At 39.2% G+C, this 15,998-nt stretch overlaps 1 protein-coding gene across 1 annotated transcript in view; it reads left to right on the forward strand.

Annotated features, from left to right (window-relative positions):
- Positions 1-15,998, forward strand: part of EMC2 (ER membrane protein complex subunit 2) — a 362,465-nt gene that overhangs the window by 323,663 nt on the left and 22,804 nt on the right. Inside the window, exons 4-7 of the mRNA XM_063451180.1 lie at positions 1,324-1,437; positions 6,571-6,635; positions 12,109-12,194; positions 14,001-14,058. Coding sequence (XP_063307250.1) covers positions 1,324-1,437; positions 6,571-6,635; positions 12,109-12,194; positions 14,001-14,058 — 323 coding nt within the window. The remainder of the gene's footprint in view (positions 1-1,323; positions 1,438-6,570; positions 6,636-12,108; positions 12,195-14,000; positions 14,059-15,998) is intronic.

Genomic DNA, 15,998 nt, shown 5'->3' on the forward strand with positions numbered 1-15,998 from the left:
GGCGGAACTGCAGGGGTCGCAGCTGCGACCGGGCCTGCCACTCCAGGGGGCCCAGTCGCCCTGCGACCGTGTTGCCCGCTGACATGTGTTGTGGCCCCGGCCTGCACGATAGAAGCGCCGGGGCTCTACGTTAATGGGCCCATCGGGTGGTCCATACTCTTAGGGCCATCCAATGGAAATTAATTTCCAGGGTGCCCCGGTCACTTCTCACATCTTACACCTGGAGGAAGAGAAGGGAGTCAGAGTGGGAACTCTGACTCCCATCAGGCTAAGCCACCACTGGACCAAGAAAGTCACCCCCCTGCACCTAAAAGGTAGAAAACAGGAGGGTGACTAAAACATTTTGTGTATGTGTGTCTGTATGAATTTTTCTCTGTATGTGTGTGTGAATGTATGTCTGTCTGTGTGTATTTGTATGTATGTGTGTGTCTGTGTGTTTGTGTGCCTGTATGTGAGTGTCTGTGTATATGTGTTGTGTCTGTCTGTGTATCCGTTTGCCTGCATGTGTGGGGGGGAAAAGTATGGGAGGGGGAGGGTAGACGTATGACAGGGGTGGGGGGGGGGGGGGGAGGAGGGCTAGACTTAACCCAGGGCAGTTTTCGCAATGGGGCCCTGTGGTTTCTAGTTATGCCTCTGGATGTATAGATGCATCTTCCTGATACAATTAATATAAACAGCCCACACAATCCCCATAAACACAACACCACTGACAATCCACATGCACGCACACAACCTCACAAGCAGCCCCATACATACCACCACCAAAAACACAATGTGACATGACATCCATACACACAATTCCACAAGCAGCCCCCTTACACAACCCACATTCAAAAGTATCATACACAATACAATCAACTACTCAGGAACATATACAATATAACAGCCCACAAAGCAACTGCAGCATCCATAAATAACAAAATAGGACCAACACACCAAGAGACTTCAAGATCTTGTTTTGGCACAGTACTACTAAAAGATTGCCAACCACTGGTATAGAGCAAAAGTGACTGTTTATATAGCATATCAAACACTTCTCCAAATTAAAGTATATTTTAAAATGTGTACACAACTGCATATTTCTTTATACTTAAAAAGAAATTGAAATGCTTGTCCTATTGTGCTTATGTAATGTCAACTGTGGAACATGGTTGTATAACCTGTATCTACTTTGTAAATATTATAGATGATTTACGATGGGTTAAGCGGGGCTCAATGCCATTTTTTTTTTTTTTTTCTGGTTTTGATCAAACATTTTACACTTTCTTTTGCGTAATTTATTTTAGGATGCCAATAAGCTGTATTTTACGTTAACTTTTTTAGAAATGCGTGATAAAATGAAAACGTGGCGAGAAGAAAATTATCGAAACAGCGAGCAGATACTGGAAGTTGGTGAAGAGCTGTTAAGTGAGCATGCGTCAAAACTTGGAGATGATAGTACGTATTCCATAAATCTTTACTGATCACATATTTATGTATTATATCCTTTTACAGCTTTAAAAGGACACTCTTGTTTTATAAATTACTTCAACTTGATGACATTCTTAAAGGGTTAACTGCATATCCCCTCTGACCTATTGTGTAAAAGTGATATTTTCAACAGAAATCTGTACTTTTATTAATTCATTTAATAACGAATCCCAGCTGTCAAGCAGACAACCAGGTGAGTTTCCTACTTCACTAGCTTTGCTCTGTAGTTCAAAGTGGAAGTGAGCGGTACTCCTAGTGAAATCTTGGTTGGTGGGTTGATGTGATATGTCCAAATGCCTCTCTGTGACAAGCAGGGGATTTAACACAACTCCTCAATAATGATGACCGCTCAGAAGGAGGATCGGAGCTTCAGCTGTATTAGAAGTGGGGGAAGATAACTTCAACTTCTATTGGCTTCTAAAGACTAAATGGATGGAGGGGAGAAGCAGTAAAGTCAACAGTTTAGGAGCACTCCAATTAAAATATAAATAAATGTTTATTTAATGGGAATGTTAATGTAAAACTAATTTTCAGAAAATGTGGCCTTTTTTCTAGAAGTCAGGTGGTAGGTAGCCGATCTAGATTGTTTTCTTCCAGTATAAATTGTGCTGCCAGGCTGAAATGCACTGGCTTATATCAGTACATGCTGTCTTGTTTAGTTTGATATCCCACTTGCATTCTGAGCATTGTCAATTTAATCTAAAACCGGCCATCCCTTCAGGAGGGTGGTGGGAGAGGTGAGGATTAATACGTATGCATAATTTTCTTGTGCAATTTGTATTTATTTTATAATTATTTGTAGATGTTTCTTCCCCCTGTTTCTTGTTACAGACGAGATTTAGATAAACTAGTTTTAGATTTGGGTAAACCAACAGAAATCAAAGGTAGATTCCATCTTTAACATTTGAACTCACTGGCTGTAGATATGGGGGATGTGAACGTTGTAAAGTGCTGCCTAAATGTGTTTACATTATGTAGAATACAATATGCCAAGATATGTTTTTATTTTCCTAGAATTTTTAAAACAGGATGTGTATTACCCACGTACCTTTTGTGTATTTATTGAAAAACAGTCCTACCAAATATGTTCTGAATATTTTGAGCATGCCTGGTGAGCATTCTTGTGACTTGTTTGCTGTTATAGATCTGCAAAATCTCTGTTTGGCAGGGAAGTCAACTTTGTATTGGCTCAGCACACTGTCATCTCTCGGTGGGTCCTCTAAGCAGGCGGCTCACAGCACATTAAGCCCTCCTGATGTATTACATCTCCTCTTGCTTAGGGTACCCCTTGCCTGTTCTCATCAGGATCTCATTCTGCTGATAATTAGGTCTCCTGTGAGCAGAGGCTGTTCCAACAAAAACATATTCCAGGAAACGGTCACCTAACATAGGAAATTTGATCCTTTTTTTGGCAGGGGACTATCGTTTGGTACCTTTAAACAATATTAAACAGAGCTCCAATAGTAAATGCTCATTTATCTTACAAAGCTGTGAGCTTTGGCAGCTTTAGTGCTTTTCTTAATTCTCAACTAATGGTAAAATAAAAAAAAAAAAGGTTTGCTGTGCTTGTAGTTCGGGGACCTAGCTGCACATTCAGATTTATGTGTATGGAATACTTCTTGGTGGACGCAAAATGTTTTGTTTCCTTCTGAGATTTGTGGTTAAAGTGCACCTGTCATGTAAATATGTCGTGCTAGCATTTTGTAGGAAAAATAATTCCTTCTATGACATCATTTAATGGACAAGTGTCACCTTAAAACAATTTTTAATATAACAATCCTTTCATCAAGTTTTGAAAGGAAATATCGTTTTGGGTTTTGTTTTGTTTTTTGTATAATTATTTTTTATTAAATACATATATAAATCAATGAGAAAAACCTATCCCTACCGTTAATATATGACAGAACTCTTCAGTTATATACATTCACCGACAGCTAGCAAACAATAAAAGAGCACAGGGAAAAAAGGGGGAGACCCCCTAAAAAGTAGCATAAACCAACCAGACAGGTTTGGCACAAAATAGTCACCCCCCAAAAAGTTAAAGTTTTCAAACCAGAAAGTCAGGTTGGACACAAAAAAACAAAAAACAAAAAAAATCTAAACTAACATTATATACTAATAGTATCAGCTAGATTAGAGATCACTAAACTAATTGAATGTTTGTACTAGTGAAGTACCATAATGCATCTAATTACTAATAGCTAAGTAGCAAAATGGCAAAAAAAAGTAACAGAGAAGGTTTAGTAGCCGAGAATAAACAAGATTTTCCCTTAGAAGGTGTTTGTAAAAAAAACAAAACAAAAACAAAAACAAAAAAACCCTTCAAAGTAATTAAACTCTAATTAATAGAATGATTTCAAGTACTAGGGTATGTCACCTAAACACTGTGACTTTGAGGGCACCTGAGCTTGTAAACTCAGTGATGCGAAGCTAACTAGCTGTATTAAAAAGTATATGCTACACAGATTTTTATTTTTTTATTTTTTTTCTCGTAACTTGCTTACTATGATCAATGCTGCACAACAAGGCAAATTGCTGTCTTGTATTATTCTTGCACAAAAAAAAAGAAAAAAAATATATATCAAAGGGCTACCACTACTAAGCTGGTCATCAGGTAATTTTCTATCAAATGGTGCGGAGCACCGACATGCGTTTTGCTGATTAGACATCTCTTCAAGGGGAAATCCGTGTCCTAAATTATCCCTCGGCGGGGGAGACCTAATGCGCATGCGCGGCAATGGCTGAATGATTTTGGCGATGCTGGAGGTCCTCACATAGCGTGAGGATGTCCAGCATCGTATAACACACTTTTCATGTTCGAAGAACACGGAAGTCCCTCTAGTGGCTGTCTGTTAGGCATCCACTAGAGGTTGAGTTAACCCTGCAAGGTAATTATTGCAGTTTATGAAAACTGCAATAATTACAGTTGCAGGGTTAAGGGTAGTGGGAGTTGGCACCCAGACCACTCCAATGGGCAGAAGTGATCTCGGTGCCTGGAATATCCCTTTAATGCTTTTATCTTGATTGTCCCTGTGATCTTCATTCAGAGGTCCAGCTCGAGTTACATGAATTATTAACCAACTATGAAACCTGAAATAAGAATGATCATGTTTTACATTTTGATATTTTTTAATTAATTAATTATGGATTGACTGATTATTGGTCTGGCCGTTATTATCGGCCGATATTCTGTATTTCAGCAATATCGGTATCTGCTAATAAAGATACCGATATTGCTGATAATGCAGACCAGGGCCGCCATCAGGGTCCTGGGGGGGCCCAACACACTCTTACTTCTCTTCCAAGCAGCTCCCCCGTCTAACTCTCGCGAGTCCCGCAGCCGTCAAAGCGCTGCCACAGGCTACCATGGCAAAGCTCCGCGCGGCACACAGGCCGTGAAAGTTAGACAGGGGAGCTGCTGGGAAGAGAAGCAAGTGTGCTGGGCCCCCCAGGATTGCCGCGGGCCCCCCAGGGAATGCCATATTCCCCTTTCCTGGCCAGGTAAGACGCAGGGGGGACTAAAACTAAATGTAAAAAAAATTAATATTAAAAAAAATTAATGATTGACCGCATTCCTCTGACACTTGCAGCCAATGAGGTGACTTTGCACGGCTGAACTTAGCTCAGTAGAGCTAACAGAAGTTCCTTGCAAGACCTTGGCTGACACCTGGTAACTTTAAGCCGTTTGAGTACTTACTCTGGGAGGGTGCCAGGGCACTCCTGACACCATAAACACTATAGCAGACTGTTGTGGTTATAGTGCTTGGAGTGTTCCTTTAATATATAACAATATATTATTGCTGCCAATTTCCTCCAACGTGTCATTAGTCATAGGTTGAGAGCTTTTGGCTCATCTGCCTCGTCACATTATGGATGCTGCAGAGGAGGGATCCGTTTTGAATACACGAGAGTCCATTTCTTAATCATGCCAATCAATGTCTTGGCGAAAAACTTTGGATGGCAACCACAGACTCTGCACTGAGCTTATGGCACTGTCACACAGAGTGTCCCTTTAAATTTGATACATGCCTGTGTGTTCTTTATATTTTGGAGCAAAGGTTAAAATAAGAGAAGTTGAGATGTATCCTTAGCACAGTACATATTTGGAGAATGATGGTGTCTTACCATGGCCTTTTATTTCACAAGGTGGTTTTACAAAGCATTTCTTGTATTTTGTGGCTATACTTGTTTTATCCCCCATTCTCCTTTCATGGTTTTCAATATAAATTGTTAAATATTGTTGTAGTGCTGTTTGAATTCATTTGGAGATGGGAATGAGTGATAAGGCCTTTTCCCTTGCCTAGTCTGCATATTTCCATGCTAGCCATAAGACAGCAGATCTCCTTGAGCTCCACATTGATTTCCTTTTTGTAAACTTGCATTGTCCCTTTATTCTTTTCCAGTGCTTTATTAAATTACAGTATTTTTCTTACCCCCAGCAGCATTGCATACTTGTCTGTGTTTTTGCCGCACTCCCAAGAATTTTAAAAAGCTCTTGCTTTGCCTAGGCAGATATATCACTTTGTCATGAGATACACCGTAAGCAGAAATTAAATAAATAAATGCATAGTTTTCGTATCTGATTCACCAAAGTCGCAGGATAGCGGCTACTTAAGAGCCAGGCAGATGTTTAATAGTTTCCTTTTTAAACTATGGCTCAATGACTGGGGTCAAATTCTGATTTGAACAATTCAGGATTTATGTATTGCCAAATGTAGTTTGTTTGGGGTTATTGACAAAACCTGGAATGTTGGGTTGTGATTCACCAACATTCCAAACTGGTTTAACACTGAATCATAAGCCTGGATAGGGGACTTCAGACTCCATAACCACTTCTATCCGATGAATTGTTTATGGTGCCTATAGAATCTCTTAGAATCTGCATAGTCACTAATGACTTTACAAGTGTAGTGAATAGATGTAAATTGCTTGAACAGACCTTTTCATCCACATACCTTTAATGCAAAAATTTAGAAATATAAATTCTGCTCAGATAATGTTTTGCTACATCTAAATGCGTTCCTTAGAACACCAGTTAAAATTATTATATGGCTCTAACATAATTTATTTATGTATTTGTTATAATTCTTCTTTGTGCAGTTTGGATAATACATGAACAAGTCATGATTGCTGCCCTGGATTGTGGTCGTGATGACCTGGCAATGGTAAGTTAGTTTTGATTTATGCCAAATGCATATTTTTCCTTCCCTCAGCTTATCATCCTCCTATCTCCCTCATCTCAAGATAAAGGGATTGACGTCAGTGGAAGTCTTAGCACTGGAGCAACTTTTTTTTTTTTTATTATTAAACTGTGACCAGGTGGAATTAGGATATTATTATTATTATTATTATTGTTATCGCCGTTTATATAGCGCCAATAGATTCAGTAGCACTTTACAATATTATGAGAGGGGGGATTTAACTATAAATAGGACAATTACAAGAAAACTTACAGGAACGATAGGTTGAAGAGGGCCCTGCTCAAATGAGCTTACAGTCTATAGGAATATTGGATTAGAAGAGATCCTCTAACCAAAACCAGTATTTTTGTAAAACAGTTTTTTTTTTTTTTGGTTGGAGTAACCATTTAAAGGTACACTATAGGCACCCAGATCACTTCATTCCCTTGTGCAGCTTAGCCCTGCAATGTAAAACATTGCAGTTGAAGAGAAACTGTAATTTTTACTAAGACTTCCTCTAACAGCTGTCTACCAGACCACCACTAGAGGTGTTTCCTGCTGTTTCACAGTGTTTGACTCTATGAAACAACGCTACATGCCCTCCTGCTTTGCATTAGGACATCCAGTGCCATAGGAAAGCATTTATTTAATTCTTTCCTATGGGGAAGGCCAAGTACGAGTGGCACTTGTCCCACATGGGCATTAGGTCACCGCCATCAACTGATTTCGGCAGAGGAAGAGGTGTTTTAAGGGTTTGTAAACACACATCGGTGGTGGGCAGGAAGGCAGCTGGTAGGAGTGTTTAATCCTGCAATGGAAACATTGCAACTTCTTTAAAAAACTGCAATGTTTGACACTGCAAGGTTACAAGTAAAGAGGTACTGCACCCAGTCTATTCATTGAGATAAAGGTGTAAGAAATTATGACCCTCTTACAAGGTTATTCTTTTATGGAATGTGGGACAAATAAGACAAATACAAGTGTGTAAAATAAATGTATTGTTAATATTGATTTAGGATACAGATTTGAACAGGATATATGCAATACACAATATAACCATATCCAGTCCAAAACCAAAAGATACATAGTAAAAAGGCAATACTTAAACATTTAAATGAAGATTTTCCCCTTGCACCTTCATCTTTGGTAGTCTGGGACAGTCTCTATCCGTTCACCATGGCATCTCTGCTTTGCTGCGCTGTCCTCCCCAAAAGAGACAAAGAGAGCTCGAGAGACTGACATCCTTGGCTGTTGTTCTTTTAAAGACTAATTCTTGTAGTCCTTAACTGCATGTCCCAGAATTCCATTCACCTCCCAAAAAGCAGTTAATCCAGCCCCCTTTTTCAAGAGAGTTTTGCCTTTACATAAGTCTTCCCCTTTGATCTCTTCCCTCCAGTTATACTACAACACTCTGTAAGAAGTGACCAGTTAGGTTAGGTTTCGGAGTAGGTTAGACAGGATGACTTGGGAAAACACATACTTCCATGGTTACACCTAGATGTTTATTACTCTTCTGATCTTTTGTTTTAGCTGGGTGCTGTGAAATGCAACTGAAAGATTTGACCTTTATCACACTGTTCTCAAATAGATGACCCTACGTTGTGAAACCAGTCACATACACAGAAAGTTATTTACAATATTGCAGTTTTGCATATCAATTTCTTACAAAGGGGTCTGGGTGCCTTTAGTGATCCTTTAGAGCAAAGCTGCCACTTTTCCAAAAGTGACCATTCCTCACTCCCTTACCCCACTAAACTCATGCAGCATGGGCATATATAAAATGTACTTACTTCTGCAGCACTTTGTTTTTAGAATGGTGTCACACAGTTGTCCCTCAAACTTCAGGTGTGTGCCTGGGGATTTGCAAAAAACTTCTGTACCAGCTTGTACTAGTTTTGGCACTCTATCGCCATATGCTTACATTCACACGTGCATGGTGCCGTGAAGGCTATATTATAGCCAGACACACAATGTAAATATAGACAGAAAGACGCACAATGAAACTGATAAGTTAATTGGACAACCCACAGACAATTTATAGTTCATCATCGGGATGTGCAAAAATCTGAGAGTCCCACTTTAATTAAATGACCTGGCCTGCTCACACACCAACTTCACAAATCTTTTCTTGCGAGAAAACTGTAACAGAGGTCCTGTACTTCGAATGAGCTTCCTCGCTACTACCAGAGGACACCCCGGAGCACATCAGACTGAGTTGCCAAAGCTTGACTGAAGTCTATGAGGATCTCTTCCACCTGACCAGGCTACAGTGATTATATCTCAGGATATATCTCTTATACCTTCTCTCCTGTAAAGCAGACTATAGCTATTTCCCCCACACATTACAGGAGTCTGAATGCAGTGATTAGAATTATCATTATTGTACAGAACACAACTATTTATACTTAACAATGTTTAGGGACAGTGTCCTCCATACAAAGCAATGTACAGTACAATTGTCCCTCCCCATCGCCACTCTTTTTGGGAACTTAATTACATTAAGCCCAGTTAACACAATCTGCTTCCTGCTGTGTTCTTACAGTCCAAGAGGCACCGCATACAAAATGTCTGCCAGAACCCATTTCCCTGGACCATATCCCCACACAATATACAAACCTGGAAAGCTTGTCACAGAGTACCATAGCTCTTCAAAGAGCATCCCGATTGGAGAATCCGCACTCGAGTTACAGCATGTAAAAGTTTTACCGGGTTGCGACTATTCTCCGATTCGGTGAGGAGTTCCAGGCATCAGTGGTTTAGACCCGGTCTCCAAAAAGGGGTTCCCGGACCAGAGGGGAGTTCTTTCAAGCTTCAAGTATCCTCCAATGCTTCCTTGCATCCCCGATATTTGGAGGTCAGCTCTATTTGGAGTTCAGGGGACCGAGTGATACCCGCTTAAAGATCGATCGGACTTGGTACAGTCCCGATCCATGGAACAGCTCCAGAGTGCTTCATGGTAAGTCTTGTTCGATGTGTAAAACAAGTTCAAGCAATTCCCAGAGGTCCTCAAGTCTGGCTGGGAAGCACAGTACGCATCTGGGGCCTCCATATCCTGCCCCACCATGACAATAGCCTCTTTCTGGGGCTCTTGGGACCAGGTCCATAGTCTGTGGACAGGAGGCTGGCCTTTAAGCCTCTCCAAAAGTATGTGGCATGGGAGCTTCAATCCCAAAAACCAATAGGAAATATTAAATATTCTTTGCACTTTTAATGTGCTTTTTGGCTCATAAGCTTGTGGAAGAATTGATGGACTTCCCATCTAGCTGCAGTTCTAACGGAATACGATTGAATTTGAACACACATGCTGGTTTAGCTTGGCAAATATCTGGTAGAACTCACCAGCTGTGTCATTGGCAAAGCCAGCCCTGTTTATACCAAGCAAGTGTAGTGGGTTTCGCTGATTACTAGTGGAAGTGTTAAAGATCATAGTTTCTCATAACAACATTGTCCCACGCTTGTTCTAAACCAAATTCCTTGATATATACTGCACCAATTTTTGTTTACATTTGTGTGGTTATGTCATGCATATTTATAATTTTTTCATCATGTGCAATGCTTTTATGTTCAGTGTCCAAGAGTGTTACTGATATGTTTATTTAAAAACTTATCCAGTCTTCACAAGTGGCAAAAAAAATCAGAAAAACTTCAAATAGAAATGTCTGCAACCCTTTCCAGAAACAACTTGAGTTTAGGAGTAGTCCATGCAGTTCCAGTATTATGTACAGTCATTAAAATGTGATGTGTGTGTATATATATATATATATATATATATATATATATATATATATAATGTATATATTACTATTGTGTAACCACTGCCTACATTCAGAACCTCTCATTTGTTACTAAGGAATCTTTTTAAACACTTAAATCACTTTTAAGTTAGACATTCATATAGTGCTTTCACTCCATTATAATTAAATCAATGACTGATCCATAAAACAACTTGTAAGCCTTCTATGTTGTCAATAGTTGTTGTTATTGTTGGTATGCACCATAATCCTGCATGTTCATCATTACTAACAGATAAAATACTGTCCTAGAAAGGAATGAAGAAAAGTAAAACCTAAACCCAGTCTAATCAAACAATTTATAGGTGATGAGACTTAAGATACTTCTTCATGGATAATGATATATAAGATAACTCTGGATGGGTGATTTGTTATGGGCCTTGGGATAATGCTGGATGAAAGACGGTCCGTGGGACAACACTGGTTTTGTAATGGGTCTCTGGATACTCTTGGACTTAAAAAAAAAAAAAAAGAAAAATGATTTTCATGTGCCACTGTTTCAGAAAACTAAAGGATGTTCATTATCTCTAATAAAGGACACGGGGAACAGGATATGTCTTATATAAATGCAAAAGACTGAACCGCACTCACCTTGCTTTATTGGTGGTTACATCAAGAGAAGCTTTGTTTCAACCAACCAAGTACTTTGTCAAGTCCAGCCTGACAAATGCCTCAATTTAATGAGCTTTTCAAATGGCTTAATGTTGTGATATATTTACAGAAGTCACCATTACAGCCTATGGAATTTTCGCATAAATCATTTGGAAACTTTTTCTAACATTATTGAATTATTTGGCAAGTGTAGTAGCCAAAGATGGTGTTTCAGTTTTAATGGAATTTGTATTCTAACTCTGTTTTATGAGCATATCAGAAACTGGTTTCTTAAATCCATGTTGGTTGGACGAGAAGCTAGAACTGTGACAAGGCTAGGCTCACTGAGAGATAATAATTCTCCCTTTTTCTCTATGGTAGTCTTGAGTCTGTGCTCATGTACTGCACAGAGTATCCGTGTCCTTTCCGTATACGGAAATGTGTTGGTGCTCCTCTAAGGTACCTCTGTATTGATCTATTTTCATGTTAAATTAAGAGAATCTCAATGGTGACACACTAATGGACAAAATGAGTCTCCTTGTCAGTAAAGATGGTTCAGAAGACACCTTTTCCTACTGCATCCCACTCTCAAAGTGCGTCCTGACTGACTGCACTGGGAGGAAGAGGTAAGATGCCAGATCCCTGCTGCACACTGGCTGAATATATTGCTCATTAGTGGGGAACACTATTTGCTACTGGGGCATTGACAGCTCTCACCACCAATAAAAGTAGGGATCAGCTACTGACTTCAAGCAGCAACCAGCAAGAGGAGATTTTATTCAATATATGCATCTAAAAATTTTAAACTTTACTTTAAAAAAATAAAATACCAAAAATAAATAATATAATAAAAAAAAAAAAAAAATATATATATATATATATATATATATATATATATATATATACCCAACTAACATGTCCAACATGATATACCCAACTAACCTACTTGATTATACTATATAGCCAACAGCATAACAGATGCAACTTCCACCACAATTTAAGATCTTCTTACAGTTTATGCCTAAATGTAAATGTTATAGAAGCACATTTTATTCACAGTATTTCTTTTCATTTAGTCTTCTCTTCAAGAACTACGGAGGCAGTTTCCTGGCAGCCACAGAGTAAAGAAATTAACAGGCTTGAGATTTGAGGCTATGGAAAGGTAAGATAATAAGATGGTTGTATTGTTTTTAGCTGAAAGCAGCAAGGTGAATTGTTAGTGTTAGGGATGCACCGAAATTTCGGCTGCTGGAAATTGGGCAGAGTGACTTGTCAGGTCCTCGGTCCATGACCAAGGACACGACATTGGGAGGGGGCCCAGCGGCTTGCCCTGTGTGCCGCCTGGTGCGAGGCCCCTCCAGTCTGCCCGGAGAGAGAGCCAGTACAGTCTGCAGCTCTGCCTGGTGTGAGCTGCAGACTGTGCTGTATCTCGCAATCTCTGGCAAATCAGAGCGTTGCCGCAGGTTACCACGGCAACGCTCTGACTTCTGGAGATACAGCACAGTCTGCAGCTCACACCGGGCGGAGCTGCAGACTAGGGAGACAGACCACCAGGGAACATGGAGATACAGCACAGTCTGCAGCCAGGACACTGGACCACCAGGGAAAAAATAAGGTATTTCTAACACCTTCCCTCAGGCACTGTTACCCCCTCCCTACAAACTACATCTCTATCCCACACCACACTGTGTTCCCTACACACACACTACATAACCTACACACTACGACTCTATACTGCACCACCACCATGTTCCCTACACACACACACACACACACACACACTATATAACCTACACACATACACACTACATCCCTTTCCCACACCTCACTATGTTCCATACACACACTACATAACTATAACCTACACAAATCATTTGGGGGAGGGGGGGGGAGAGAGAGAAGTATTTTTCGGTTTCAGTTTTCGGCCGAGGGCATCCTGAATTTTCACTTTCTGTTTCGACCCCAAACCTTTATTTTAGTGCATCCCTAGTTAGTGTAGGACTCACCGAAGAGGTTTTTCCTTGACGTGGCAGGGGAGCTTACACTTGAATGGCCATTGGAGTGACAGGAGTAGTTGGAGTCTAAGCACAGAGCTCAATTTTCTATAGTTTATTGCTCAAACAAATTTGTTATATCAATATCCTGACTAGGGCTTTATTTAATCTAGGAACTATAACAAAGGTGGCAGAAATAGAACTGTTGTTTGAATCACTTTTAAAACTGCTTTAGAGAAAAATTAACAAATTTAACCTTTACAAAATAATTCTTTGTAGCTCAGAACACCTCTAAGGATGTGATGGGGTTTATCAATGTGACTGCAGATTTGGATAACATGCTATTTGGGGTCTGTATGTTTGGAGGTTGAAGTGCTCCATAATTACATTTTCGTCTGGTTTGGTTTGCAGTGCGCCAGTTAGGCAGTATAAAAATAACATTTTTGGTTACATGAGGACAAATATATCAAACTGCAAACCAAAATGGAATATTTTTCCCATTCCACTATATTTTCAGTTTCAATGTTAGGTCTAAAATCTGCAATTAATGTGAAATAACCCAGGTTGTTCCTGTTTTTTTTTAATCAAATTATAGCATCATTCACAAAATGGAGTACATGCATTATAAAGCATTGCAGATATTACATTTGACCTTTTATTTCTTCTTAAATACTTCAGATTTTAATTTTTTTTAAAAAACCATCTATTTTATCCTTAAATAAAAATATTTTTAAATAAAAACAAATCTTTTTGAAATTAGAGACCATTGTAGAAAAGAGAGACTGGAGCTGTGACTCATGGAGTGTCACTTCTGATGTCTTGGTAGGGAATTCTTCTTTCCCTGCCATCACTAACCCAAATTAAATGTCTGAAACAGAACTGTTCTTGTGCTGAATAGTAAGATTTTTCTGTTAAATGTATGTTTTCTGAGCCTGATTTTCCAATGGTGGTTTTCACTTTCCTTTTTGGAACAGGTACGATGATGCACTCCAGATTTATGACAGAATATTGCAAGAAGACCCGACTAACACAGTAAGTAAAATATTGTGCCTCTAGGGTAATTTGAGAGAAACCATCTGAGACCATACTTCTTGGCTAGCAAAATATTGCTTCAAATCATTCTCTCGTTTTCTCATTCTCTCCCACAGGGAAATATATTTCCTTTAATTATTTTTTTGTAAATGTAGACATTGTTTTTCTTGAAATCTATACACCACAAGAGTAAGAACAAAAAAATAATATTGTAACAATTTAGATGATGGTACCTTTTACTTAAAGGGGCACTTCAGGGTGAAATTGATCCATTCATTTTTTAATGTGTTGTGCCAATGCCAAAACAACCAGTCCAAATAAAAGGGACACTATAGTCATCAGAACAACTACAGCTTATTGAATTTGTTCTGGTGAGTAGAATCATTACCTTCAGGCTTTTTTTGAACCTTATTGTACAGCCATTTTAGCACTAGTTTCTTTCAAAGATTAAAGTATTTTATTTTCGTTTTTTTGTTTTTGATTTTACAAACACATTGCAATTTAGTGGTTTATTTTGTATCTTTATGCGGGCTACTGTCATAAAAATCACTAAATTGTGCCCCGCTATATCACCTGGGTACAGCATACCCTTGTCAAATTTTTGTGAGAATACAGGGCTAAACGTATTTATTTTTAGCATTTTATTTTAAAATATTTTACACTATAATGCATAGCGTTTGCAAATGTGGATACCATCATTATTTTACTTAAAGGGACACTATAGTCACCAGAACAACTACAGCTTATTGAATTTGTTCTGGTGAGTAGAATCATTCCCTTCAGGCTTTTTGCTGTAAACACTGTCTTTTCAGAGAAAATGCAGTGTTTACATTACAGCCTAGTGATAACTTCACTGGCCACTCCTCAGATGGCTGTTAGAGATCCTTCCTTGGTCATGGCTGCCTAAAATGCATCCACACATTCAGTATCTCCTCCCTCTGCATGCAGACACTGAACTTTCCTCATAGAGATTCATTGATTCAATTCATCTCTATGAGGAGATGCTGATTGGCCAGGGCTGTGTTTGAATCATGCTGGCTCTGCCCCTGATCTGCCTCCATGTCAGTCTCAGCCAATCCTATGGGGAAGCACTGTGATTGGATCAGGCTATCACTGCTGATGATGTCAGCAGACTGCTTTTCTTTTTTTTTTTTTTTTTTTGGCAAACAGCATGCAGATCTACAGCTTCTGGCTTGAATACATTAAGATGATGCTATATTTATGGAGGCATGAGGGGCCCTGGGGGGCTAGAGGGTGGTTTTAACACTATAGGGTCAGGGATACATGTTTGTGTTCCTGACCCTATAGTGATCCTTTAATAAAAGATATTAAAAAAAATTACTCGCTTTTCAGGTTATTTTTGCGGCAGTTCCCACATACTACTCCACCTTCTTTAGCTTTAGCAGTCAGAATTCTCTCGTTCTGATCTGTGGAGTCTGAAATGCTGGACATGTCTTTAACCAACTCTGCAATTGGTTAAAGTTGAGCTATGCGTCAGTCAGTGGCCTCTATACACACGGAAAACTCACATCCATAAATCGCAAATCACCTGTTTATATTCACACTGGAGGGACTAACTAGCAGAGTTCGAAGCTATCTGCACACAGACTTATTTCGGGTCAGAACAGGGTTTATGGGACTTGAAGTTCAATTATTCATTTATCGAAGAATTACAACTCTCTGAATTTTTTCAGTTGTTCAGGCGTTTGCTATGCACAGCCTTGTTAACAAAATAAGTTTTAGCTGCTGTCACTTGTGTGAGAAGTTCCACATGTAAAATGTAAACGAGAAATGTCCCATTATATAGTGCGCTTTCGCCCATGAACATTCATGCACACATATGGAATTATTAATGGAAAATGCCTGTTTGAGCATGCATGCATAGATCCCCTTGGATTTATGCATTTAAAAAAGGAATTGGATTGAAATGAAAATAATTA

The sequence above is a fragment of the Pelobates fuscus genome, chromosome 4, assembly GCF_036172605.1.
Source record: "Pelobates fuscus isolate aPelFus1 chromosome 4, aPelFus1.pri, whole genome shotgun sequence".
Lineage (NCBI taxonomy): Eukaryota > Metazoa > Chordata > Amphibia > Anura > Pelobatidae > Pelobates > Pelobates fuscus.